The following is a 27,970-nucleotide window of genomic DNA, read 5'->3' on the forward strand; positions in this document are numbered from 1 at the left end:
TCCCAAAAGCTATTGACAACACCGATATCCTGGCGAAAGTCGATACCATGGTAGACGATGAACCCCGCGCAAGAAATTAAACTCATCGAGGTTTTTGATGTGCCCTCCTCTTTAAGGCCTCATCATTGAACTTTCATTGATTCTGCTATTGTCGATCCTACCGGCAACATGCAGACTTGAGCAATAATTCAATCTAAAACCTAGAGACAAAATGCTCATCAAAGCCTTGAACAAACGCACGGAGACTTATTTTCATTACTGGTCGTTTCCAAGTTATTCTGTCACGTTGATACGATGCGAACTTGGAAACCCGGGGCCCATCTTGGCCATCATGGTCTTGTTGCTAATGCGAACTGCTGCTCGTCAAGGCTATCCATCAGCATGACGCCACGCTCTGACTGGGGTAGACTTATGTCATTCTCAGTAGGGAATTGACTTATTGAAGGGCTCAGTATATGTCTGAAGATGCCTTTATGCTTAGGATGGGATTCAATTGACTTTCGCCGTTGACGAGGGCATCTATGGATCACTCATGCCAGTACTAATGGATCAGTTACGGTACTAGCGAATTCATTGTGGCAGCGCTAATGAACATTCGATAAACTCTTTTCTCCATTCCTTTACCTTTTTTATCAGGAATCTACCTTGGACTCATCCATGACCACCCATCACTCCATCCACGGATAAGCAAAACGGTTGACTCCATCGTCAGCCATGGATGACTTCTCGGCACGAATGTTGTAAGATTGCGGTGAGGTTTCTACAACCGCTAGGGTCGTCCAAAGCTTCTCCGATGCAGCACTATTAAGAACTAGGCCTTGGGGGAAATCCCGTCGTGCACCCNNTCCAAATAATAGTCTTGTACGATTCACTAGACTCGTCCCAACTAACCAGCTTCTTCAGAGCCGGGAATCAGCTCCAGGCAAAAGCGCCGCATGCCTCGGGACTAGCTTGCAGGAGCTACGGCGGCAAAGCAAATAAAGCCCGTAGACGCGGCACGGCCGCGCCACTGGTCGATGTGTGACTGTCCAGATCGATATTGGTAGTGATGGTGAAGCGGTCAACGTTTCCGTCCGAGCGCTCGCTCTGTTCACGCTCAGCCGCCTGGAGGAACTGGTTGACGGTTTCACCATGATTTTCTCGACTGTGACGAATATGGAGACCAGTGACTGCATTCTTGAGCTGTTGACCGCGTCTTCTTCGGCACCACCTTTGACCCTGAGTGGTGGATGTGTGGCCAGGTCGAGGTGGGCGCGGGGGATGTCAGCGAATGCGCAGAGGAAGCTGATTTCTTATTCGCCCTGGGGGGGTCCACATCTTGGAAGCATGCCTCGACACTGATGAAGCAAAGGCTGCGTTTGCTGGCCACTGGCTGGTCAAGTTGGATCAATATGGGTCTACCGACTCTGACAATGATGCTGTTGCTGTTGGTTCCGCACGTGCTTTTTTATGATACGAGCACGGGAGATCATTGATAGCTTCGCCGTCACGTTCTTTGCTCTTAAAGTTTCGACGAATTAGGAAGCGTCGGGGTGCCATCCAGGACGGCCTGGACATTATCAACAAGCTTGATGAAGAGCGGCAATCTATAAGGCGGACGTAGCCACACTGGATTTGGTTGTGAAATTACGTAGGGTCTTTGCAGCGCAAATCTTGCTAGCCTAATATTGTTATATCAGCTTCCATTTTATCAAGATGATATGACTTGCCTGGCCATCCACCTTGTCGCCACAAACAGACATGATGGCATGGTGCGAGTGTTCTGAAATATTTGTGTCAACTGGCTTAAATATTTAATCACAAAATTATTGTTGTGAACTTGAATTTGTCATAGAGATTCTCGTCAGAAGAGTGCATTATTGAGGTAGAGAGTCGAGGAAAGGAGGCCAGCCCCAGCAGCCGTAGCTTACCAATCGTAGGCGAACAACTACAGCGCAATGGGAAGTTGTACAAGCCCAGTCGGTCCCGAGTATATTCGAGATACAGCAAACCCCAAAGGATGAGCGGCGCTCCATTGCTATGCCACAAGTCCAATTACCAAAATGACGATTTTCATACTGTATACCCCGAGTCCTCTAATGTGCTTGCTTAGCCACCATTGGAGGCTGCGTTTTATAACATGCGAAAGCACTGACTAATGAAACCATACACAAATACATTTCCATGTAAGCCATGCTGCCTCGTTATCCTACAGCCATGTCTTGACTCACAGATATCATGTTTATATTGCACATTCAGAATGAATGCAACATCTACTAAAGCCTCTGCCAAAAGTCTCTGAATGAGCTTTAGATAGAAATTATGCGAGCTCGCATCTTGGGGACATTGGGATAGGAAACAGGGCCAAATACTAGGCACTGGACTCGCAATCACCGCCATTACCACCACACTTATACCAGTACTTCCTGGGAGACTGACTGCTACATGACTGTAAACAGAAAAGACTGCAGCCCCTTGTACGCGAATATTGAAGTTTCTTTTTTTTTTTTTTGCCGAATTGGGAAAGAATTCGTCAAAATCCCATACAAAATAATGAGACTAGACCACCGTAGTAAAAAGAAAAAAAAAAATTATTTTCAGCTACTTGAGTTTGAAATATCTTATGACGCTTAGAGATAATGTGATGAAGAATTCCTTCTTCAAATCCCAAGTGGTGGATATTGGTTTGATATTCAGCAAATGATTGTTACAAAGCAATTAACAAAGGTACTATTCCGCTCTTATCACATGTGATATGTGGAAACTAGAACTCGTACTGAAAAAAAGAAGAATATAAAACATGCGCCAAGTGTGTCATTACTTCTCGTTAAAAATGAACAGTCGAAGCAGATTAGCTTGGCTTGATATCACACTTGTGGTATGTACAGCTGTTGATTCCCATGTCTATGAAGCTTTGGTGAAATATATTGATGAGAGAGGAGCATGAGGGCAGACTAAAGTTGTGTCAACAAGTAGCCTGCCTTATGGACAAAGGAACTCAAGTAAAAGGTTCAAAAAACTAAAGAACAATCCGAACTTATAGCTTGGAGGTAGGCTGAGCTTATAAACCATTCGTTACGATGCAAACATACTTTCATCTTTCAAGATGAAATTCCTGGAATCGGAAACAGGTGCGTCGTGAAAGTATCGTTCAGCTCCATTTGAAACGTTGATGGTTAGCTGAACACTCCACACCACTTCCCCACAGCAACAAGGGGGTGGTGCCTAGAACACGATTAGGGTAGGATGCAACTGGACCCCGGTATGCTTGCCATTTAGGCTCATTCCCCCCCCACCAACACACACAATTAGCCACATCTGCCACATCTACACCTCGGAGCATTATAAAGACAATACACATAGGTATTAAACCATCAATCGCATTCAGTACGAAGCACCTAATACGTGTGCCTGATTGGAATAGAGGGTATTTGTAGTTGTATGCATGGTTTTTCTTTTCTTCACAAAAGCATTGATATGTAGGTTTCGTGCAGAAACAAAACAAGATTGGAGTCATTCGAGTTTCTGTATAGCCGTATAAACAAAGAAACGAAGTGAATCTATTCAAACAGATGGACATTGGAGACTGCCAGTTGTTTGCTGGGTACTGTTTAGTATACCTAGGTACCTGTCAAATTTATCCATACGGGTCCGCTCGGTATCTTCTCGGAATGCTTAGGACCAGGCCAAGACTGCAGTTGGACCCTCAACTATGGTACTGTACTTAGCACGCATTCCAAGCCCACTTGTTTCCGTCCCCCCGCATTTTCCTTCTGCGGGTTGCCAGCACTTTCAACCTAACCTTGTCACAATCACCGCGTTTTTCATCGGCCTTTTTCCACACAGGAACCTTTGCCATATTTGTCCAGAGGTACTTACCGTACCTATTCCAATCTGACGCATGCTGCGTCGCTCCTGTACCCCTTATTTCTGCCACATTCTCTGCATGCACGCCCAGTCACAGCCAGCCTGCCTTGCTTTGCCCTCAAAAACCCGAAAATCGCTCCTACAAAAAGCCGCAACTCAGATGTGAGAAGAGACTGGAGTTGCCGCTCCCACTACCATACCAAAACTCGCCAAGACCGCCAACCTCAACTCAAAATCTCACATTCCGGAAATTGGACACCCTGAAGAATCACAATCGAGTCACACATAGTCAACACGCCGCGACGACCATCACAAAATGGAGAGCATACAGCTAGCCCAGATGCTGGCTGATCTCAGCGATCTAGACGCAGCAGTACGCGCCCCCGCAAACACCTTTTTTTTCCCCAAGTGCATCTTCATGCTACGCACTGCGCGAACTGACGCGCTTCTATTCTTGGCCACAGGCCCTGATCTCCCTGGCTGACATTCATGGGAAATTTCCAGCAAGAGGCCTCTGCCGCCCTAGCCCTCGTCAACGCGAATAAGAACCTACCGACGGCCAACAACGCAACCCAAGACCCTACATCAGGACCCAAGGCGACAGAGAGACACCACCACCGTGTGGCTTCTGCGCAACCGGCGATCAACAGAACGTCCTCACCGGCCACCATGTTCGACAAGTTTGGCCGTAAAATGTTCACCCCGCCCATGACACGAAGCAACTCCACTCAGGGTTCCATACCAGGGACTCCCAGGAGAGAGTTAGAGGTAAGTAGGCTGGGCATTTTTTCCTCAAATGTTGTGCTCTATCACTAGGAAACTGACGATTTGGTATTTGTTTCAGATGGAAGACGATGTTGACCGAGCCTCGACACTCATCTCCCTCTACGAGATACGAGCAAAGATCAAGCAGCAGGACAATTCAAGCTTAATTCGAGCGCGGGAAAAGATACAGGCTCTGGCAGCCAAGCAACAAGCTCAAGCAGCGGCAGAAAAGAAGGACACAGCACAAAACCCTCGATATAACTATCCGAAACAGACCTGAGATCAACATTGACGTACTTGACGAGCCGCTCCGACCTTCTCCCTTGTTCTTCCCCTTTTGGTAATTTTTTTTCTCGCTCATTACTTTGCATCTACGACAAGGTTCCCTCTTTCTTTTTTCCCCCTTTTTTCTTTGTTTTGGCAGCGGCATTTTTCATTTAGTAGGGGTCATGGAATGGGAATTGGTAGTTTCTGGATCATACCAACAACAGACGGCGTTTGGAGTTTCAAAGCAATCCTTGGATGGACTTGCAGCGGGCATTTGTTCGCGTTCCTCTTAAGTCACAGAGGGCGGCTTATGGCCACCGACGAAGGTTTACATATGGGGTTTTCGCTATTGTTATGGTTCAACTTGGCGTCCTTCAGTCGCTTATACTATGATCAGGAATTTTCGACGGTGGAATTGGACAGCTGGACCATTAAGAGGAAACTAGCTCGTCATGGAATTAGACTAGGGCCAAGTTATGCGGTGTTACGGTGTGAAGATATGCATACTATTTCATACCTAGACGCCCGAATTCTGAACAGTGACGTCTTTGGCTGCACGCTTGGTCAAAGGAGGCACGCGACATGCATCTTTGGAGCGGGGACAATTTGTGCGTTTATAATGAGAGAAAATGGGCGCATTATTACTCTAACTGGGTCATTTTACTGTATATTAATAAATGGCTTTATGTACCTATACTAGCATAGTATCCATTATCGCAAAGGCAAATAGCCACCTGCCTGTATCCTGGTTTGAACCATAAACCCTTTCGACAATGATTTGCTCACCATGATGCACAACCACCAGCCTTATGGGTCGGCATTTAACTCATCCACCACACAACTGCGTCACTTGTGCAAATCAGCGGGACCCGCACATCTGGAACAAGGGCCCCACACATGAGCTATCGATAGAGCAATCGGGGTTCCTCTAGCTCGCAACCCGTCTCCCGCGTTTTAATTTCGTCACTCGAGTCGCGCGACGAATTGACCTCCAAATTGTGGCCCTACCCTTTGTCCGACAGACAGACCACAGACGTACAACAACCGATCCCGCCAGGCCTGTACGGGCCAAACTGCGTTCACGATGGCTACAGGTGTAGATGCGAAGCTGCTAAAGTCGACCAGGTTCCCGCCGGAATTTTCACAAAAGGTTGACATGCAAAAAGTTAACCTTCAGGTAATGAAGAAGTATGTTCGCCCCGGCACAAAAAGATTGACCTCGGCGCGCGGGCGATGACTGCAGTCACTTGGTCTGTTCATCACGTGTCCAAGTGAGTCTAGGGAAAAAGAAAAGCTAACAATATGTGACGATTCCCATCATGGCAGATGGATTGCTAGCAGGATCTCGGAAATTTTGGGCAGCGAAGATGACGTCGTGATAGAGCTTTGCTATAATCTGATTGAAAGCTCTCGCTTTGTGAGTTGTCGCGTTCAACGTTGAGAAAGCGCAACTGTGCTACGCTGTATAACCCTAACTAACCTCGGTTACTCTTCCAGCCTGACATCAAAGGCCTACAGATCCAGCTCACCGGATTTCTAGACAAGGAAACGCCCGGTTTCTGCAAAGAGCTATGGAATCTGTGCTTGAGCGCTCAAGCCAGTCCACAGGGCGTGCCGAAGGAGCTTCTGGAAGCCAAGAAGCGCGAGCTTATGCAAGAGAAGGTACGATAAACTTCTAGCTTCCGAAGAAGGTTGGACGTGACACTAACTCTATGGCCATTCTAACGTATAGATCGAAGCTGAAAAAGCAGCAGAGGAGCGACAAAAACGCGAGGCACAATCTTTTCGAGGACGAGGCGATGGTCGTTCCGACAGCTACCGTGGAGGGGGCCGCGGTCGTGGTCGTGGTGGTGGTTTCGGAGACAGGGACATGAACGACCGACGAGGCGGTTTCACTCGCGGAAGGGACGGTTCTCGCTCACCACCGCCACGTGGTGGTGTCGGCGGCGACTCCTACAGAGCTCCCCGTCGGGACATTTATGTGCCTCGCGGTCGCAGAAATTCTATGGGAAGGCGTGGCGACACCAAACGAAGATCTCCTTCAGTAGATTCCGGGAGCTCAAGATCGAGGACGCGCAGTGCGAGCTCTGCTAGTAGCGACAGATCACCGTCCCGTTCGCGCTCCCCGCCGCCCCGACGCGAGCAGCGTGGTTCACGATATCGAGATTCAAGGAAGCGCTTACGGTCGCCGCGGCGACCCTACCGGCCCAGACGCCGATCTTCCTCAGTTGCTAGTGTCTCTCGGTCTCGGTCACCTAAGAGGCGTAGGAGGGCTAGCTCGCGTGGCCGGGAGGTTGGACGCTTGACTAGATCTCCTTCATCCTCGTCAACATCTTCACGATCACGCTCACGTTCACGCTTACGTAGCCGAAGCCGAAGCCGGAGCCGGAGCCCGCCGGGTGGCAAGAATGGCAAAACTGGCCGGGGCAGCAAGAGGAGAGGGCGATCACCGACGCGCAGCCCAAGCCCGGCGAGTTCGCGTGGGAGTCGCCGGCGCCGGCGCCACGGCTCTCGTAGCCTGAGCAAACACCGCCGCAGCCGCAGCCCTAATCGTAGTCACGGGCGTCACAGAAGCACAAGTCGGGACCGGGGCAAGAACCGTGATCGATCCAACTCACGCCATAGGCGACATGGGTCGGATAGGAAGAGACGCCAAAGCCCCTCGATTTCACCACCAAGAGACTCACGAGACAAATCAGCTGATGGATCCCGCACCAAAGACAGACCAACGCCACAGCTACGCACTGGCGAACCAGAATCGACCACCGCCGCCTCAAGCCCGCCCAAGGTCCGCTCCCCGCTTCAGTGAGCCGGTAGTGATGGAGGGCTGAGCTGATATAATCTCTGCTTCCAGGCCAGAAAAGATTCCGTTGACAACGAAGCCAACTTGTTGCGGGAAAAAGAACTTAAGGAGAGAATTCTGAAGATGAGATCCTCAAAGAGCGGCTCCAGCATTGCATGAGGCTAACCACTTCGTAAAGGGTCATGCTTAGGCTGCACCATTGCCCATACCTTCACGGCGACGCATCCCAACCATCCCATACCCCTTCCTACAACAGACAGGGCTTGGTTTGGCTCCAGTTACCATTTCTTGTCGGGTATGCCTAACCTGAGTTGACATAGCTTCACGTGTTAGGTGGGGACTTTTTCGCAGCATTACACATGGCAATACTTGCTTAATTGGCTGTCCTGTCGTGGAAGCGCCACTTTGGTCTTTTTTTAAGATCGGAAATATCATACCCGACGTATCATGAGTATATTATTCTGCTTTGAAAGCGCATCAACTCACAGGGCTCCGAGACATAACTGCCATTGCAATAAACAGGCATACGGGCACATGGAACAGTTCGTGGCGACATGGCTTTGGAAGCCGAGGCTAAGACGATTCATAGAAGGATTGATTGCTCCTATAGAAAGGCAGTATAGATTATTTGCCAAATAAACAGTTGTAAAAAGTTGCATCTCCAGATGACTCTTCATTTCTTTTATCTGGATGCGTTAAATCACAGACGCATTTGTTCGTATATTTTTGGGCAGATGCGACTTTGCGACGTCACGGAGCAAAAGGAGGTTTTAATTTAAGAATGCCGTCCTCCGCACTTTCTTTGTTAAATTAAATCGCGTCCCCGTTGATCAAAAGTGGGGTTGACATTTTCCTTAACTGAAGCTCCTAATGTAACCTGGCCGACCCTCGTTTGCGCCCGTCTTAACTTTTCGTCGAATCGGTCTTGATGACGATGCAAGAGACAATGGTCTAAGGCTCGACTCCAGCGTATGTCGATCTAAGAACCAGAGTTCTCAATGCGCCTTGGACCCGCGCCTCGGATTTCGATCACGCATACTTAGCTCAATCACTGGCTTTGTTGGACCGACAAAACAACAGCGCCGTGAGTCCCCTAAGCTAGTTGCATACATACGGTACCTTGACTTGCATGTACGCTCAAGCTAACCCCTATTCTAGATTGTCCACCGAAAGCTCGCTGCGGCCAAAAACTTTGACTGATAGAAAGTACAGCAGCATCCAAAGGCGACGCGACCAGCTGCACGACCGGAATCGACTGCGCCCACATGTACATGGCAACCTGAGCACGCCGCATTGTCCCCTGGCGGAAGCGAGCCGCTCCCTCCCTCCCGATCCAAAAAAAAAAAAAAAAAAAAAAAAAAAGAATCATGTTTCGAAGACTCAGACGCATGCCGCGGCGGCTACACCCGCTAGTCGTTGCGGCTATGTGGCTCGCCGTCCCACTCGCGCTTGAGAGCCTCTACCACCAGCGAGGCTACAACGTACCGAAGCCGGAGCGCGAGATGGACGCCGCCTTCTTCGGCAGCGAGGGCTGCCTGGATCCGGTAGAGATGGCCAAGGGGCCGCGCGAGAAGGCGGCGCTCGTCATGCTGGCGCGCAACTCGGAGCTGGAGCAGGCAAAGCACACAGTCGAGTCGGTCGAGCGCCGCTTCAACCGCTGGTTCCACTACCCCGTGGTGTTTTTTAACGACGAGGAGTGGGACCCCGAGTTTGTGCGCCAGCTCAACGCTACGGTCAGCGGAGAGGCGAGGTTCGAGGTCATTCCCAGGGAGGTGTGGTACTTTCCGAGCTGGATGGATGCGGACAAGGCAAAGGCTAGCATCAAGGACCAAGGCGATAGGGGGGTCTCGCATGGTGGGCTGGAGGGGTATCATCACATGTGCCGGTTTTACTCTGGGTAAGTGGCAAGGGCTTTTTTTTCTTCTTGTGAATGATGCTTTGTGGGAGGGAGAGAGAGAGAGAGAGAGAAATAACCACAACATGACTGACAGGTTCACGCCGGCTTGTTTTGCAGCAAGTTTTACAACCTGGAGGCGCTCAAGGAGTTCAGGTGGTACTGGAGGTTAGAGCCCGACGTCGACTTTACGTGCTCAATAACCTACGACCCCTTTGTCGAGATGGCCAAGCGCAACAAAAAGTACGGCTTCACGATATCGCTGTGGGAGGAGCGCGACACGTGCCCAACCTTGTTTCGCCACATGGCGGACTGGAAGGAGGCCAACCACGTCCCGACCAACAACCTCTGGAAGGCCGCCATCTCGGCCTCGTGGGTGCCCTGGCCGTTCCGCAACCTCGTCGCCTGGCTGTCGCACAGGGACAGGTTCGGCGACATGTGGAGCGGCTGCCACTACTGGAGCAACTTTGAGATTGCCGACATGGACTTTTTCCGCGGCAAGAAGTACCAGGACATGTTTGAGTACCTGGACAAGAAAGGCGGCTTCTACTTTGAGCGGGTAAGCATCTTGCAACCTTTGATTTTGCATGCATGGCCGTTGTTTTATATATATATATATATATATATATAGCTTATTTGCTAACTATTCATCACCTTTGTTTTCTCTCACAGTGGGGCGATGCTGCGGTACACTCCATCGCGGTCGCCATGCTCTTGGACCCGTCCCAGGTCCACCACTTTGACGATATAGGATATCGGCACGACCAGCTGTACCAGTGCCCCGTCAACTCCCTCGGCAACCAGCTGCCTGACAATCCCAGCTTGGGGACGGACAAGAACTGGGCTCCCCCAGCGGAGGGGGGCGTCGGGTGCCGCTGCGAGTGCGACGGCAGGACGACGCCGCGCAACCACCCGGGCTACTGTCTCAACAAGCTCAAGGCGCCCAACACCAGGAGCCGACCCTGGTTTACGTGGTTCTTGTAATATTTTTGCCATGTATTTTTCCTGATGGGGAAAACTACAAATATATACCATATATGATATACTGTTGGGATGTATTCAAGCTTGAGAGGATTATGTTACGTCTTTTTCTTTCTTTCTTTTTTCTGTATACAAAACAGAGGTCATACGAGGACATGTACTTTTCTTGGGTTCATGGTATCATTAGGGCAGACAGGACGTGCCTACATATATTCTATAATATACCCGCGAAATGAAGAATATTGCTCTCGTCCAAGCAATTACAATACCGGCATCCGTGCAAAACGTAACGTCAGTCGAAAAAAAAAAAGGTACAGCTGTTTCTAACCACCTTTTTTTTTTCATAAAGCATTTCTTTTTCTGTTCTACCTGGGCAGCCGAGTCGAACGAAGCCCGAGAGACGACAGCTAATCGCTCTCCTCATCGTCCGACTTGCCCTGGTAGTTGCCGAGCAATATATCATCAGCCCCGAGACCGACGTGGTTCGAATTCCGAATGTGCTCCGTCTCGACGCGGAAAAAGATCCATATCCAGCGGCGCAGCACCTCGAGAAGCTGCAGGACGAACAGCGACCCTTCCCAGCCCGAGAGCCTGTCCAGGCCGGGGCTGAGCTTGAGGACCCAGGTGCACCGCAGGGCCAGGTCCAGCACGACGACGCAGTAGTAGACCAGCGGGGCGGGCTGGATGTAGAGGCGCCGCCGCAGGCCCCAGGGCTGGTCGGGCGCGTTGCGCTCCTGCGCCGACGAGAACAGCGTCAGGTCCCAATCCTTGGTCACGTCCCAGTAGAAGGTGTAGAGCGACTGCACGACCACGGCCGCCAGCCACGCGCGGTTCACGCCGGCGTTGACGGTGCCGTCTGTTTCCCCGCCGCCGCCGCCGCCGCCGCCGCCGCTGCGCTGCATGGCCGTCAGGATTATGACGGGGAAGGCGGTGCTGTACTTGGCGGCGTTGGCGAGGTGCTGGCCGCCCCAGCCGACCGACTCCTTGTAGGGGGCGGAGCGGACGCGCGAGTACTCGATCAGGCACTGGCGCAGGCGGATGGCGGAGGGCAGGGCGAGGATGAGGGGCACGACGACGGCGCCGCCGCAGCCGCGGTCCGGGCGGGCGGTGGCGGACCCGCCAGAGGTCAGAAACATGCATGCGCAGATGTAGAGGTCGGCCAGGACCTTGGCGTAGCTGGTCAGCACGTCGGCGAGCAGGATGTCGCCAAACTTGCCGTTGTGGGCCTCGGCGATGCCGCCCAGCGACACGCGCCGCAGCGTGGCGAGCAGCCTCCGCCGGCCAGAGGACGGCATGGCGCCGCCGCGAAGGGGCACCGCGAAGAGCGCCGCCAGCACGAGCAGGTACGTCATGGGGATCCAGTCATAGTATATGACGAGGGCCGGGTCGCGGCGGGTCAGGGCCCAGAAGAGCATGAGGGTCGCGGCGAGCGTGGCGGAGAGGAGCGCGGCGAGTCGGTAGGTCGAGATGTGGTGTGGGACCTGCGAGGCCGAGGAGCGGCCCGGGTAGCGGATCAGGGCGGGCACGTCGATGCGGACGTTGTAGAGGTAGTGTAGGTTGGCGCCCCATCCCCAGACGGCTGTGGATGTGGGATAGAATTTCGGGTCAGTCATTTCTTTTCGGCTTATTTCTCTGGCTAGACATCTCCTTGGAAAGGCTTGCGGCAGTAATCAATGTTATCCATACCCACTACTATGATGAATGCCACCCTAAAAGGGAGAGGAAAGGAGAGACTGAAGGAGCTGAGCTCGCTCTCGACTGCCGGGTCACCGTCCATTGCGCCAAGTTGACGATGGTTTTTGCGATGATTCAATCATGAAGAACGCAGAGCGATCTGAGAGGTTTTGGCTACTTCCCGAAACCCAAAGGCGCTCGACTCGAGGGCGACGAGAAAAGGCCAAGGAAGAGAGCTTCTGATGTCTGTGATGGTTTTCAGGAGGTGCATTGAAATTAGGATAGTGGCTCCTCCAATTGCTAAAGGAAAATCAAGTCGACGTCAGTTGCAGGGATGTTGCGATTAAGGGCCGTCAAGTACCTCAGGTACAAAACCTTAGGTAGTACTAGCACTAGTCAGTACCTTGCATGACTGACATTAGTGTACGTGCTTTAACTATCGATCAAGTTTCATATTCCCTATATATTTGAATCATGAACCTAAATAGACTATGATCAAACCGAGATACAAAAACGTATTGCGCTTGCGTGCAATGTTTTGCTATGTTTGAGGGGGGGGGGAAAGAAAAAAACAGGGTATCAATCACTATCGTCCCGGGTAGCAACCAGTGCAACAAGGAAAACGATCAATGCAACCAGCAAACATTCGAATTGATCTAATATCCGCAACCTCAAAAATTCAACAGCATATCCGTCACCTGGTTGCGTACTGTGACTTCGATCCGGGTTCACTCTGGCCACTAGGCTTGCCACCTCCCTCTGCCATGACCCGCTCGAATACGCGCTTGAGCTTTGGGATAGCCTCTTCCCTGTTCTGCCATATCTGGTAGTGTGTGATAAGCCTACCTTGTCCCAGCTTCAGGCCCTCCTCTTGTCCAATCTCAACAAACCTGGGCCCCGAGATGCCGGCTGCGTCAAGGTCCAACCAGCACATGTTGGTATGCACCGGGTAGGTCAACCTGCCGCCGAGGGCAACCCACATGGTCTCTACCTCCTTGGCCAACTCGTGCGTATGCTTGAGCAATCCTCCCTCGCCATTGTCGCCCTTGCCAAAAGTCTCCTCGACAGCGACGCGGGCGGCAGCTGTGAGGACGCCGCTCTGTCGGAGCCCGCCGCCAATGGACTTGCGCACCCAGCGCGCATTGTCAATAACGTCCTTTGGACCGACTAGGATGCTTCCGCACGGGGCGCCCAGACCCTTAGAGAAGCACAGGTTGATGGTGTCGAAGCAGGCGCCATATTCTTTAAGCGATCCAGCCCCGGAGGCGACGGCCTCCCACAGGCGGGCACCGTCACAGTGGACACGGAGGTTGCCCGCCTGGCGTGCAAAGTCGGCAATTCGCCTTGCTTCTTCCAATGGCGTCACCATACCGCCAAGGGTGTTCTCCAGGCTGATGACGCGTGTGGGACATGTGTGGACATCTGAGTCGAGATCTGCATTTGCTTTGATGTCCTCAAGCGTCAGATACATGCCGTTCTTGGGCGTGACGACCTTGAGCGTGGCACCAGTTAAGGAGGTGACACTATAGTGACGGGTAGTTCAGTTGTGAGATATGTAGATCCAAGAGAAAATTGTATGCAGGGCACACAGAACATGGAGCAGAAATGACTTGCTTACCCGCCAGCCTCGTATTTATATATATGAGAGCGGTGATCACAAAGAATGCTGTAGGGCGGCTGGGTCAACAAGGAGCGCAGACCGAGCACGTTGCCCATGGTCCCCGAAAGAACAAAAAGACCGGCCTCCTTGCCGGTAAGCTTGGCACAGAAATCCTCAAGTTCGTTGGTGGTAGGATCCTCCTTGAAAACATCATCCAAGAGAGTGGTTGACTGGATGGCCGCCATCATTGAAGGGGTAGGAGTCGTCATGGTGTCACCTTTTTTTGTTGGTGGCAGCACCAGGCCCAGGTACGTGTCAACTCATGGCCAGATATCAATTCTTTTTCTCTGTCCTGTACTCACTCCTCAGGTCAAGACCGCCAGCACCTCGGTGGCCCACCCACGTGCTCTGGCTGCCATTTTGTGTCGGGGCTGCGATGTTCATGTTACTGTAGTGCCTTCTGGAAGGTATAAGCAGTAGAGAAGGATGTAATTTTCTTGTGCTTGTGTTTGCAAGGCGATGAAAGATGACGAATCGAGACATGAAAATAGTGTTTATAATTGACTTTCAGTATGTCGAGAAGGAGGGCAACCCGTCAACTCCCTTATCTTGAATTATTAATGAAGGGCGTAGAAACTTATCCACTTTTCCGGCAATGTAGCGATTGGTTGCAGCAGTAATTATATTATACTACGCCCTTTTTTGTTTTAATGATTCGTATCCAAACAACCAAAGCAGCGTCCCAAGAGGCGAAAAGACAGACCGAGCTCGGAGATGCCAAAAAGTCGACATGAAGGTCGCCCCACTTGGGTTCGGCCCATGACCCGACAGTCGTAGCGGCTTCGGCAGCAACCACCAACTGGAAGGTTTCACGATGCACTCCTACTTGTTTCTTTTTTTTTTTTTTTTTATAAATCATAGAAGAATTCCAAGACAGAAAGGCAACTTAATCCATCAGTTCGAGGTATAAAGGTACGCCTATAAAAGATGTCATCATTTAGCAATCTATAGTCTATGATACTTTTGCGAGCATCGATAATTAAAAGACAACACAACGCCACCGCACTGCACCAGACAATGAACCAAGACCATCATGAACTTGATGGTTGATACACGCATTCATCATCATCTATCTCCTTACACCATGTTGTACAACTATTGGCAAGGTAACTCCGGCATCCGAACAATACAAGGTATCGTATCCGTATGAGATTAATGAGGCAAGACCCCTAATGGGCGCTTGGGCCCGAGGGACCACCCATCTTACAGCAGCTCTGCGCCTTCCTTCTTTTGGTACGATACAAGCACCTGTCCAAATTTTGTGATTTTTGTTTCAAAGTATTATCAATTGTATAGTTCACAAGCAATTAATCCAAAACTTCACTGTCTACTTACATTATTGAATCTCTATTGGGTTCGCTAATAACGAGTTTGAGACTTTTATATTGGAAAAGTTACGGCTTTGTGAAAATAGCGAATTTTGGTGTGATTTTGGGATAGTTGTGTTTTTTTTTTGGACAGGTCCTGTCTGTATTAATTACCAATGAACCCCCTGAACGGAAAAGAATGCCCCGGGCGCAGGGTGGCATTTTGGCGATCATGCAATCACGGGTGGGCGCAGTCAAAGCCAAGCTGCCACTTTGAATCACAGGGGTCGCCGCCGTCTTTTAATAGACAAAACTGCAGTGCTTTGAATAAACCGCCTCCCATTAATGATCACCACTGCCTCGATCGCTCAACTCTTCCTAATGTAAAATCACATGACACCATCATTTATACCACTATCAACACTCTGATCGGTTTGCCAAATTACACCAAACCTCAGACGGGATTCGCAGGTTTACTTGATCAGCCAATCTATCGATTGGTTGAGAAAGGACGCCCACCCACACCTCATCGGCCTGCAGAATCTTTCGTCTCTCGCCAAGTCTGGGCAAGCCAGGGGAAAAAAAAAAATGGCACCGATTAGGAAACTCCGCATCTGGGTCCTAGCACCCATCGCCGTCGTCCTAGTCTTCCTATGGCAAAGGCAAGCCGACGTGGCCAGCGACGCCATGTCGTCGCCACCATCCGCCGCCCACAGGGTCTCGGTCGAACTGTTCCACCAGGATCCCGGCGTGTCCGACGCCGCCCTGTGCCGCCTGCACGGCTGGCAGCCCTACCAGACCCCGGCCTCGGGCCGGCGGAGAAAGGTCTACGACCTCTTCATGATCAACACGGAGCTCGAGTGGCTCGAGATCCGCCTCAACACGTCCTACCACGAGGTCGACCACTTCGTCGTCGTCGAGGCGCCCCTCACCTTCACGGGCCTGCCCAAACCGCTCATCATCAAGGAGAACTGGGACCGCTTCGCCCCGTACCACGACAAGCTCATCTACCACGAGCTGCAGTACCCGCCGCGCTACGACCCGCCCCGGGCCTGGGACCGCGAGGACCTCCAGCGCGACGCCATGCTGACGCAGGTCTTCCCGGGCCTCGAGGGCCGCGCGAGCCAGCCCCAGCAGGGCGACGTCATCATCGTGGCCGACGTCGACGAGGTGGTGCGGCCCGAGACGCTGCGCCTCCTGCGCGCCTGCGCCTTCCCGCGCCGCCTCACCCTCCGCAGCAGGTTCTACTACTACAGCTTTGAGTTTCTGCACCGCGGGCCAGAGTGGGCGCACCCCCAGGCCACCACCTACGCCGGGTCCGTCGCCGGGACCATCAAGCCCACGAACCTGCGCAACGGCGACGGCGGCCTGGCCCCGCTCATCTACTTTGACAAGGACGACCTGTGGAACGCCGGCTGGCACTGCTCCAGCTGCTACGCCACCATGGGCGAGGTCCTGACCAAGATGGCCTCCTTCTCCCACGTGTCGCTGAATCATGACTTCTTCCGCGACAGGAATCGCATAGCCGACCGCGTGCGCGAGGGCCTGGATCTGTGGTCCCGGAAGGACCAGATCTACGACCGGATCAAGGACAACACGGACCTGCCTCCATTCGTGCTCAACCACAAAGATCGCTTCGTGCACCTGCTCGACAGGAGTGGCAAGTCAGCCGGCTTTAGCGATTATCCTCCTTAATGTTGGATTTCCTGCCTGATTCTTATATTACATAGTAGCCTCACATTAATCTAATAATATACCTCCAAGCCCGAAACCCTATACCCAAAAGCTTGGAGGGTAATCTGACACTGTTCTTTGTTTTCATTTCGTCTTGGTTCCGAGGTATTACCCGTAAGCGGACTCAATCCACTTCTTGTTCTAATGCTGTTGTTGTTCTTGCCTGCAATCGAATGTCTTCTTGGCCGCTATCACCGAACGCTCATCCCATGTCCTCCTCACCGCGCACTCATGACATTTGCCGACGTACCAGAGGACTGCTGCCATGTACCGCGTCGCCAGTGAGAAGACAAGACAAGAAGCATTCACAAGTCGGGTATCTCTTTAATCCCAAAATCTCTGTCCTAGCTGGAGACGGGGCTCCTTTCCAGGCCACCGACAGGCACCTGGCCGCCGAGAATATTGGGCCCGGTGCCGATGCCAGTCAATTTCCTCATGACCCAGTGCACCCAGGTCTCTGTCTCGAGCTGCGTCTTGAGCTCCTCGGCTTTCGCCTCGACCATCTCTACCTGGACCTCAAACTCTTGCACCCCGTCCTCGACGTCGGCAATCTTGGAGGCAAGCGCGTTGATCTCGTAGTCGAGCCTCTGCGCGAGGCCTTCAACATCCCGAACAGCTTCCGTCAGCTGGCCCCGCTCGTCAGAGAGCAGTTCGACCGACTGCCGCCGCATGGCCTCGTATGCCTCGCGGAACTGGTCCAGCAAAGACGCCACCTCGTCCTGTTGCCTTCCAAGCTCGCCGTCGACTAGAGCAACCGCCTTGACTTTGTCCTCTGTCCAGGGCATAAGTGTTTGCTTCATTTCGGCTATGCGTGTGTACATGGCTCGGGCCAGCTCGGCGTTCCCGGGTGCCGTCGCCAGTGTCGGCATCTTTTGCTCTTCGCCTACACTATCCACAGCCCCGTCCGATCCGTGAGGGTTGCCAACAATTTCCGCCTCGACCGCCAAGTCAGCAATGCGATCCCACCACAAGACTGAATCCGCAGCCACGCTGAAAGACATTCGTCGTGGCCACCGAGCGTCGTTAAGGGGTCGATCGCCTAACGGGAGATGTAGACTGTGGCGACGCTGGAGCCATGATGGGGGTGTGTCATCTTTCCTAAAGCCCGCAAGAGCACGATCATGGCTATGAATGTCGCTCTCATCGGCCACCGAATCAGCAACGGAGGATTCAATGACATGATGTCCGCCAAGATGACCGTCCGTGTCTGACTGTGCCCCTGGAACAGCGGTGTCGGGCCCTTCCTCAGGGATACTCGTACGCCCTTCGACCGATCCGCTTGCAGTACCTTGGGCCTCTCTAGGAAGCCGCATGGCGTCTCTGTATTCTTCTGGCTTGTTCTTCCACGTAAAAGCTCTACCCACCAGCACTGGACTTCCCATGCTAGTGGCGCTATGTGCCAGACTTGCGATGCTGGGGCTCGTCATGCCACCATCTGGCAACGCATGTCCATCCCTGGAAGGTTTGGATTGATGGCCGCTGCGGTGTCCACCACCGATTGCATCGCGAATAGTCCTGCCGATTCCTGATCTTGCATCGTTCACCTTGCCGCCCACTCTCTTAAAGACCGTCTTCCTCAGTGCATCCCTGTCGCCTGGTGGGCTATCCGCCGACCCTGGTGGAGCCGAATGAGTTGTATCAACAGTCGCCGACTCGTCCTTGGACCTGAGCACTAGTTCATCTGCGGGTGGTAGGGTTTGCGCTCGTCTTGCCTCCACTCGCTGCTGGTCTTGTTGGGGTATCTGTTGCAGTTGAGCGGACGAATTCGACGGAAGCGACAGGTTCTCCTTACTGTTCCCGAACGCTGAACCGCTGACAGCGTCCGAAAGCTGATGGTTTGGGTGGTCAGAGGTGGATCTCTTGGGCTTCCCATGCCACAACCACTTTGCCCGTTCACCATACGCTAGACTAATAAACTTATCGATGTCGAGCGTTTCAATGTCGGCAATATTCCCCTTGTCGCGGCCGCCAGATACAAAACCCATCACAATCTCACCGCGCTTGCCCCCTATCTCTGCCACAGTAGATTTGACTGCCCTCTGGACCCCCCAGCCACCTTCACCTGCGGCAGCTTTCGCAGTGACGCTGTGAAGCTTCAGCAAAGTTGGGCGGTCCAGCCTGCGAGTTCGCTCCAGTTTCATAGCCTTTTGAAACTGATTAATGCCCCTTTTGGTGCTGTCTATGTCGAAAACATCCTTGCCAACCGCAGCTCCCCACCAGTGCAGGCGGTTACGAGCCCCCATCAAGGTACCCAGGATGGCTGCAACGGTCGTAGGCCCTAATATTCCGTCCGACGGCTCAATATTAAAGTACTCAGATCCAATTTCGATCCACCAGTTGCTTATGGCTGTCTCAGTCATGTCGCAGAGCAAGCCATCGATGAACTCCTGCTCGAGCTTGCCGAATAGGAACAGGGCAGCCTGACAGACTTTGACGAGTTCTACAACGGCTTGATATAAGGGTATCCGATCGCATGTTTTGTACAGTTGCAGAAATTTGGCCTGTGTCGCTGGCGACGGTTCTGAGAGCGTAAGGCCCGAGCGTCCAGAGCATCCCAAGCGCTTTAGGTTCTCATTGACAATAAAAATCTCTCGGTGCTTTCGCAGATCGCCCTCAGGCACGGGAATGACAGTCAGCGCGGAAGGGAAGCTGCTCAGGTTGGTGACCATGAGCTCCCCCAGAGGTGTCTCTCTTGGCCTGGCATGATATTGTTGGATGGCATTAAAGTAGTGCCGGAGTGCCGGCGAGCGATCGGACTCGACTGCAGGGATGGAAAGGACGCCGACCTTGACCGAATGTTTGGGATCCCCCGTGTAAGTCACGATGACCAGGGTGGGTGACCGCCGTGAGCAAGCCCACTGCTCGACGAGGTATAGTTCGTAGCCAGGCAGCACCGCCCTCCGCTCAAGTACCGTAACGCCTGGTTCTTCGGCCAGGTAGCTATTGGTTTGCGACAAAGGCTCGTTAGCAATCTGTGCATAATCAAAACCATTGCGTCTGCGGAACAGGAGAATAACATGGCGGCGACATACCCAAAAGCCACAGGATCTGCAAATACAACATTGCAGCGTGAGCCTCCCGAGCTCGATGCAGCTTGGGAACTCATTTTGTACTTGATCTAAAGTGCGTATTCCCGATCACGATCTGCAACAGAGGGTTGGTAGAATACCGAGGCGCGTGGTATTGGTCGGCCTGAGCTGTCAGAACAGACGTCCCGTTGTTGCGGCGGTCAATCGATCACGCTCTTCTCCTCGCGCTATCGGGGCGTCGCCAACGCTCAGTCGTCGACTTTGCACCTCCTAAGGCGGCCGGTAACAAATCAGACAGTCAAGACCTGAAGCCATGCTCGTGACAAGACTCGCATTTTTTGCCCAGGGCGATCTGCTTCGTTGACTGTCTCCGTGAATGCTCGGCTAACTGTAGATTGGTTAAGGCTAAGGGTGCAATTAGACCAAACTAGCGACAGTGCAGCCAGCGTGCGCACCGCAACCAGTCAGTGTCCTTGTGACGACATTTAAGGCCCACCGAGCGACCAAGCGGAGTGGAACTCAATGCGCCGTTGGCCAGTCGGAGAAGCTACAGACCCCTGAAGCTGCGTCCCACACGCCCTGCAAGTCGGCCCCGCACTTAACCGCTGAACGCATCTCGTGGGCAAGCATTCAGGTTGATGAACCAACCTCAGACCAGAAGTGGCTGTTTGGAGCTTGCCAGACACGTCGAACCCCAAGGGAACTCACTGCATCGGTCGCTATTCCCTCAACTGGGATCTTTCACAACAACATCGTCATCAAGCGAAATATTTTGCCGCACGAAGCTACTTAGACAACCGAGACATAAAGACACCCTCAACTACCTCGCCTATTACCTCTTACACGGGCATCATTCTTCCGCCACCACAGAGTCGGCAATACTAGCATGCTTTAGCATCACGGCGGCTTGCATGAGTTTGCCATCCGGCTATGTAAAATCTTCAAGGTTTTCGCCGCGCCGAAACCTTGCTGACTGGCAACGACTTCTGGACACACCACCGTCGCCGGTGGTCTGGTCTCCCGTCTAGCAACACGACTCAAAACACGAATCATATTAGAAGAGCTCGTCCCAATAGGCCCTTGTCGTATTGGTGCAGCTACCATTTGAGGCAACAGTTTGAGCTTCATATCGAGCACCCGTCATTCTTCGGGAACAATCAAAGCAAGCTGTCGTCATGTCTAAAACGGGGGTGGCAATCCCCCAGCTCCAAAAGGACCTGGATGGCATGGAAGAAAAGCCGCGTCTGTCGTTGGCCGTAGACAACATCGACAGGCTTATCGCCAAGTTGACAGAAGCCAGGCAGGCAGTAGCAACAGGTGCGGTTTTTTTCAAGATGCGACGTCTTTACCATTTCGCGCGTCTGGCACTGACTTTTTACACCAACCTACAGCGAGCGATCCCCACACAGCGTCTCTGACCCTCACAAGGCTGCAGAACCCCGTCAAAGAGGTTATTGACCGGGCCAACGATGACCTGAAGAAAGTATACCAGGTTCAAAAGGATCTCGGGAAGGCGTTGGACAAGGTATGTGGCTTCGAAACACACACGTACGAGCAATAAAATCTAACGCTCCGTGCTCTTAGTCGTTTCCTGTCGTTAAGATTGCTACGGATCACGATGCGCTGGACGGAAAGTCTGACCTTATGAACAAAGCAATCGCAATGCATCTCATGCGGGAGGGACAGTTCTCGGTAGCCAGTACTTTTATCGGAGAATCGCAACGTGATCAGCATCTCGGAAGCTCGAAACCGCAAGCTGTCCACGGTAAAACTAGGGAGACACAAGACTCAAACACAATGGCGGTAGACTCGGATGGCGATATAGACCACCGACAACAGAGCAGCAGCAAAGTTCCCAGTCAGCCTAACGCAAGCAGCGAAGTCATTGGCTCTTCGCGACTCCAGGAGCAATTCGAAGTCATGTACCGCATTTTACAGGAGCTTAAGCAGCACAACCTAGAACCCGCGATCGAGTGGGCACTGGAAAACTCTTCGGAGCTGGAGGCACGTGGTTCCAACTTGGAATTCGAGCTATGCAGGCTACAGTATGTTCACCTCTTCGAGACGCCTGGGAGGGGCCCACCAGCCGCATTCGAGTATGCCCGTACGCAAATGTGGCGGTTCAGGGAACGCCACCTCGCCGAAATAACACGCCTGGCGGGCGCGCTGATATACGCCCCAAACCTGGCCGATTCTCCATACGCCACACTTTTCGACTCGCCCACGGCCTTTCTGGATGCTGCCTCATCCTTTACACGCGAGTTCTGCTCCCTGCTTGGTTTGTCTGCCGAATCACCCCTCTACGTGGCGGCGACGGCTGGTGCCATTGCCCTCCCACGCCTCGTTAAGTGGCAGTCAATCGCCCAGGGCGCCGAGTGGACCACGACCAACGAGCTCGCTTTCGAGACGCCACTGCCGCGGTCCTTCATGTACCACTCCATCTTCGTCTGCCCCGTATCAAAGGAGCAAACAACTGCTGCCAACCCGCCTGTCATTCTCCCCTGTGGCCACGTCCTGGCAAGGGACAGCTTGACTAACATAGCTAAGGGTACGCGGTTTAAATGCCCCTATTGTCCCTCTGAGGGACAGGTCAAGGACGCACGGGTTATAGTTTTATAGGGCACTCCTGAACCCAATGACTGGCTCAACAGCTCTGTGTCTGTCCCTCGTCCTCGTAGGGTTCAGTCAGGGCCGTACGAGCCACCGACCGCCTTTTTGCGCCGCCGTGAAGAAATGTCGCGGCCGCCGGCCCCCAGACTGTCCGAGGATTCTGAACGTCTCACGCCGTTGCCTGGTTGATGAGCTCAACCGGGCAACCGAGCAACCGAGCAACTGACCACCATCTTCTTGACATTCGATCTCTCAGAGTCGCATTTGCGGATCATTATTGGAAACAACGGTTCATTTTTGTCACACTCAAAGGACCCCATCACCTTACACAGGAGTTCTCAAAGTTTTTTTTTTTTTTTTTTTTTTTTTCTATTTTGGTGCTTGTAGTTTTTCAGGTACACATGTTTTGTTACGGGATCCGGAAAGGCGCATTGGCTGCTCCAACAGGGCGTTTTGGTTTGGGAATAAATCGGGCCGTATGTTTTACTCTGTGTGTAATTCACCATCGTCATTTGCACTTGCTTTCTCTTTTTCGCCTAACGACATGAGCCCGTTTGAAACACAATCAGGGGCTGTACAGCGGTGAGACGGCAATTGCGGCCTTCCCACTCCTATAGTTTTGTGGAGGGCGACGGAATAATAAGCCTTTTTTCGCACTCCAAGGAGAATGGGTGAACGAGAAACTCTCAAGACGCATGCATGATCTGCGCACCTGGGGTTGCCCTTGGGATCGCCTACGTTGTGGTAATAGGGGGTTCTATCCAAGTATTTTTAGATGTCAGGAGCAAGCGGCATATATCAACAACAGAGGCAATGGTAAATCATAAAGCGTATCGCTTTGCAATATGAAGGAATGGTGATGGAGGACTTTTTATCATCCAGACACGGCAAACTAAATCGCGACCGACTTCCGCAGAAGTTCTCGGGGGAATCCTAGGCGAATGAGAAAAAGAAAGAAAGGGGAAAAAAAAGAAAAGAAAATCCAACAGGTACATGATATATAATTCATGGCCAACATCGGCCCAGTGTGGTTTTCCCTTTTTCCCCACGAGGGCCGAGACGGCTGTCATCCTGTAGCCTCCTGTTTCACCTCAACGACTCAACTTCCTCCGTCGGCATCGGTACCCTGCCGAACACCTCCAGGTATCCAGGGAAACCTTCGAAAAAAAAAGTTGTTTTTATATTTTCCTTTGTTGGATTGGTAATCAAGAGAATGGTCGTCAGGTCGTCAAAAATGTCCCTTTGTACATTCTATGTATAGCACAAGCTGCGAAATATTCTTCAGAGTGCCGCGCAAACTCCGGAAATGACTACCCTATCCAGTCAACTAAAAAGTTAATGGCAGGTCCTCATTCAGAAATGGCACTCGTAGGTCCCGGGTGGACGACAGAAATCATGCCAAATATTCGACGCGAGCTTGTAATGAAAGTATAGATCATCCAATGTGATCAAGAAGTTTCCTGCTTCCGTAACATGCTAGAAAAGATTATAAACAGATTTGAAGCTCGATAGGACTAATCGATCGTCATGCGGCTAGGGAGTTGTGGCTTGACATCGTGCATGCTAATGGACGAAGTCGCATCCGGCTTCTCCTCATCCCTGGACGGCGACCTCAAGTGGTTCTTGAGGCCGGCGCCAAAGTTGTTCATGCAGATGAACGCGTTGGTGATGGTCAAAATAATGAGGATAATGGTGAGCACCGCGAACGCCGTTAGCGACCTCGCCGCGGCCTGGTACTTTTCCTTGTGGCCAGGCTGGTAAATGCGCACCAGCTTGAAAAAGAAGTACGATAAAGCGCCGAAGTAGAGGACTATAATGGCACCCATTCCAATCTTGTTTTCGCGACGGACGAAGAACGCAGCGAAGAGCAGGATCGCGATGGTGACAGGGATAGCGACGAGCGTCAGGCGGAACTCGGTATCGGTCGTCTTGTCGCGCACCACGACAAGGAATTGTACGGTGAAGCCAAGGAAGAAGAAGAAATCGAACTTGAGCAATGCGATGTAAATCTGTGGGGTACGCGTTACATTAATAACATGTCCGAACCAAAGCTGCGGGTGTCAGCAAGGCACATACCTGGTAGTGCAAAAAGCGTCGCTTCATCCTGTAGTCGGCGCCTATCTGCTTCAGAATGTCCCATGCGAACTCTTGGTAGAGTTTCCAAGAGATGAAAGCCATTCCTAGAGTGCAAACCGAGACGATAACCGGGATTGTAAAGAGCAACGGCCGACAGTCATCCCACAAATCTTTCGTAGTAGTTAACAGGATCCCGGCCTTTTCAAGATCGATAATCGCATCGCGGATTTGGTCGATCTGGATGGCAGTGTACACCATCATGGCCAGGTTGGCAATGCAGACACCAATGACCTGGATAGTGTTCTTCATCCTGAGGGCATCCCAAACCAATACGAGCATGTACAGGAAGCCAAAGATGAAGAGCGCGAGGAATGTCGGGATCGAACGGAGGGGTGCGCCCTCGATGTTTTCGTCGCTGACCTGGTCACCTCTGACGCTGTTCTGAAACCTTGCGAATACATATCTATGAAAACACGCAGAATTTCACCAGGTCAGTCACAATCACAATAGCTCTTTAAAAGGGATGAGGCTGTCCAGTCTTGGGCATGGACTCACGATTCGAATATCAGACAGATGATGGCCTGGAAAGCCGTGATTGCGAAGAATAGCCGGGGCCATTTTGTAGAAATAAAGCCGAACATGCTGCGAGATTGCATGGGGACAAATGGTTTCTTGATGGCACTAGTAGAATCGCCGCGGTAATGGTATGTCGACTCGTCGGCGAAGGATGACTGTCGGTTGTTGTAGACAGGCTGAGGGAGCTGCTGGGGCGGGAATCCCTGTGAGTACGGAGACCTCGCGTATGCCGGGTCGTCTTCTGCCAGGAGCGACCGGCGAGAGTCTTGTCTGGTAGCCAGGACGGGCTGTTGTTGACGACTCCCGCAAGGAGCCGGCGACTTTGATTTTTGAGTTTAAGCGAGGGACTTGAGAAAAAGCGAGCGATGCGATGATGCGGATGCGATGATGCGCATGCGATCGTGGCGATAAACAGGCGGCAAACGGGGACGATCTTGCCGTGTGGGGAGCAGTCGAGAAAACGAGAGTAAAAAGAAAGGATGGTCGGACGGTTGCTTGGTCGTTCGATAGGCGACGATGGCGTGGACTGAAATTGGGTTCGCTCCTTCGTTAGTTCGGCAGGCCTCGCGTGGAAGACGGTTTTGTTTGCAAGTACTGTAAAGTGCAGCACCAAGGTAATTAATTGGTAGGGACGGTAAGGCGGGTAGTCTGGGGGAGTCGGTCGCCGTTAGGATGTATGGATGGGCAACCAAGGCAACTGAACCAGTGCTAATTGAAAGTCGGCGGTGCAGCGCGCGGCCGGGTTTTTGTGGAGACCTTGTAAACTTGGACAGCAAAAAGGGCTTTTACTTACTCCTCGGGTCTCGGGACGATCAAGTAAGGAGCCAGACTCAACCAAGGAAAACAAAGAAGAAAAGCCTCCTCGATCTGACAGAGAACAAACAGGGGAAAATGCTAAGACTCGCAGACGCAGGGAGCAAGGGAAGGGGTCGTCGAGGTTGCGCACTTCCCTTAAGGCGGGCTGAAACAGGGAGCGGAGGCGTTGGTGTTCGAGGACAGACAAGGGCGGGCGTGGAATTCTGTAAAGGCGGGCCCCTCTGCTGCACGTTACGTACTGTACTGTACAGTTGAGGAGGACGGAAAAGAGTAGACTACTGTAGAAGAAAAAAAAAACATAAAGGGAAAAGAGAGGGAAAAGAATAGAACACAACCTTTCTTTTGGTTTTACTGGTTTTCAGTGATGTGCTAGTGTCGGCTTCTTCCGGCAGCAAATAATACTACTTGAACCAGATCTAAGGCCAATGTGCTTGCAGACAAATGACAGGCACCGCTCGGGGAAGGTTATGGAATATTGTTGTACGTAGACGGTAGGACGTTTGTGGATCTTGCCCTCCACTTGTTGTACGGTACAGTACAAGTCCTAATTTTCAAGAAACGCGACTGGCCCCAAGTACGCACAAAGCTAGGCGACGTTTTTCTTGGCTGAATTGATTTACATGACAGCGCAACGAACATCGTAATTGATGCAAATAACCATTAACGGCATGGATGTCGAGAATTGATGACAGAAAAGTCTATTTGATTGAAAAAATTAATCTCTAGACATTTTTTTTTTCAGCTGATTACTGATGACTGTCTCGTGCAAGCATGCCGTAGTCAACTGTACAGTCATAGACCACCCGCAAATACATAGATAGTAATTACCGACCTGTACAATATGAGACGAGACACTAATTAGAACACACCCTTGTTGTGGAGGTCTCGAGGGATCCTGTAGGGCTGGGTGTGCAACTGTCGGATAAAATCCAGTGCCAGAAATGCAGCACAGTGCAGGCATGACAGTTCCAAATAGCAACCGCGGATGGCTATGCCACGCACAGCTCTTGGCGGCCGGCCATGGTGCGGGTTCTCGGCATGGAAAAGGTACAGAGAGGTGGTTGGACGCGACTCAGGCTGTGTCTTTTGACAGGAAGGGTGTCTTGGATGTGATCAATGCAAGGGTGTTGCGGGGAGGGAAGGGTGTGGTCATGGAGACCACCGCAGTACCAGTACCAGTACCACGTAATCACGATCTTGGGGAATTGGCTGTGGCTTTCTTCTCAACACCGAGAACTTTCCGAGGATGAACTGGCTTATATGCTGTGCGCAGTCAATTGATGTGAACTTTGAACGTATTAAAGTGAGCTAGTGAACTATGAAGATAACCATAGATAGCTGATTTAATTAATATCAATTCGCAGAAGAAATCCCATTTATTCTAGACCACGTATGTGGGTTCCGAGTAATACCGTGTTTGCAGGCCACAGACAACCTAATCAACCTCGTGATTGTTTGACATGTCTATGAGCCGATTTGAGGACAGACAGGTCTGTGTCAAATCCTTCACGTCTCAGGCGGCAAAACTATTTTACCCTTGAACTACAAGACATGAAGCGCATATGCGATAACTACTAGCTCTACTGTAGGCCTGGACCTGGAATGAAGACGGCCCTGCAAAACAACACTTGGCTTCGTCCTAGTGGCAGGCAGCCAGCTTTGCTCGCTTCACATGCTGGTTGAGCATTTACTACTGCAAGTACTGGTACCGGCACACGAGCTTACTACCGTTGCTCGGCCGTCACCGCTATCCGAACATGGAATTTGGCCCGGCCAACGTGCTAGGAACTTGCTGGTCTGGTCTCTGAATTGGTGTCCAGTGGCGCCCCCAAGCTATGCTATGCGATGAATGCTATCAGCTGGAACCCGCGCTTCTCCGGCCGATTCCACCGTTCAGCCTGCATGTGGTCCCGTTTGGTTTGATTTGAAAAA

General features: G+C 51.9%; 9 protein-coding genes across 9 annotated transcripts; 5 read left to right on the plus strand and 4 right to left on the minus strand.

The window, feature by feature from the left end:
* Window positions 1–899: 899 nt before the first annotated feature.
* Window positions 900–1,133, minus strand: PpBr36_00246 (uncharacterized protein; the record flags this gene model as incomplete). The annotated part of the gene is made up of 1 exon (XM_029887439.1): window positions 900–1,133. One exon carries the CDS (start codon window positions 1,131–1,133, stop codon window positions 900–902), a length of 234 nt encoding a protein of 77 aa, XP_029751361.1.
* Window positions 1,134–4,162: 3,029 nt separating this feature from the next.
* PpBr36_00247 (uncharacterized protein) lies at window positions 4,163–4,891 on the plus strand (the record flags this gene model as incomplete). Its single annotated transcript, XM_029887440.1, has 3 exons — window positions 4,163–4,219; window positions 4,351–4,614; window positions 4,691–4,891. 3 exons carry the CDS (start codon window positions 4,163–4,165, stop codon window positions 4,889–4,891), a joined length of 522 nt encoding a protein of 173 aa, XP_029751362.1.
* A 1,071-nt stretch (window positions 4,892–5,962) lies between these two features.
* PpBr36_00248 (uncharacterized protein) lies at window positions 5,963–7,840 on the plus strand (the record flags this gene model as incomplete). The annotated part of the gene is made up of 5 exons (XM_029887441.1): window positions 5,963–6,066; window positions 6,205–6,295; window positions 6,376–6,540; window positions 6,611–7,683; window positions 7,738–7,840. The coding sequence occupies 5 exons, from the start codon at window positions 5,963–5,965 to the stop codon at window positions 7,838–7,840; spliced, it is 1,536 nt and encodes a 511-aa protein (XP_029751353.1).
* Window positions 7,841–9,048: 1,208 nt separating this feature from the next.
* On the plus strand, window positions 9,049–10,559 carry PpBr36_00249 (uncharacterized protein; the record flags this gene model as incomplete). The annotated part of the gene is made up of 3 exons (XM_029887442.1): window positions 9,049–9,578; window positions 9,696–10,134; window positions 10,248–10,559. The coding sequence occupies 3 exons, from the start codon at window positions 9,049–9,051 to the stop codon at window positions 10,557–10,559; spliced, it is 1,281 nt and encodes a 426-aa protein (XP_029751354.1).
* Window positions 10,560–10,963: 404 nt separating this feature from the next.
* PpBr36_00250 (uncharacterized protein) lies at window positions 10,964–14,710 on the minus strand (the record flags this gene model as incomplete). Its single annotated transcript, XM_029887443.1, has 5 exons — window positions 10,964–12,135; window positions 12,963–13,753; window positions 13,849–14,107; window positions 14,193–14,394; window positions 14,594–14,710. Coding segments are annotated over 5 exons (2,541 nt in total), but the record flags the coding sequence as incomplete, so codon positions are not given.
* Window positions 14,711–15,785: 1,075 nt separating this feature from the next.
* On the plus strand, window positions 15,786–16,892 carry PpBr36_00251 (uncharacterized protein; the record flags this gene model as incomplete). Its single annotated transcript, XM_029887444.1, has 1 exon — window positions 15,786–16,892. One exon carries the CDS (start codon window positions 15,786–15,788, stop codon window positions 16,890–16,892), a length of 1,107 nt encoding a protein of 368 aa, XP_029752453.1.
* A 383-nt stretch (window positions 16,893–17,275) lies between these two features.
* Window positions 17,276–20,037, minus strand: PpBr36_00252 (uncharacterized protein; the record flags this gene model as incomplete). The annotated part of the gene is made up of 2 exons (XM_029887445.1): window positions 17,276–19,871; window positions 19,964–20,037. 2 exons carry the CDS (start codon window positions 20,035–20,037, stop codon window positions 17,276–17,278), a joined length of 2,670 nt encoding a protein of 889 aa, XP_029752452.1.
* Window positions 20,038–21,135: 1,098 nt separating this feature from the next.
* PpBr36_00253 (uncharacterized protein) lies at window positions 21,136–22,579 on the plus strand (the record flags this gene model as incomplete). Its single annotated transcript, XM_029887446.1, has 3 exons — window positions 21,136–21,277; window positions 21,352–21,485; window positions 21,545–22,579. The coding sequence occupies 3 exons, from the start codon at window positions 21,136–21,138 to the stop codon at window positions 22,577–22,579; spliced, it is 1,311 nt and encodes a 436-aa protein (XP_029752451.1).
* Window positions 22,580–24,084: 1,505 nt separating this feature from the next.
* On the minus strand, window positions 24,085–25,509 carry PpBr36_00254 (uncharacterized protein; the record flags this gene model as incomplete). The annotated part of the gene is made up of 3 exons (XM_029887447.1): window positions 24,085–24,579; window positions 24,647–25,109; window positions 25,202–25,509. Coding segments are annotated over 3 exons (1,266 nt in total), but the record flags the coding sequence as incomplete, so codon positions are not given.
* Between the last annotated feature and the right edge of the window lie 2,461 nt (window positions 25,510–27,970).

The sequence above is a fragment of the Pyricularia pennisetigena genome, chromosome 2, assembly GCF_004337985.1.
Source record: "Pyricularia pennisetigena strain Br36 chromosome 2, whole genome shotgun sequence".
In the NCBI taxonomy this organism is placed as follows: Eukaryota; Fungi; Ascomycota; class Sordariomycetes; order Magnaporthales; family Pyriculariaceae; genus Pyricularia; species Pyricularia pennisetigena.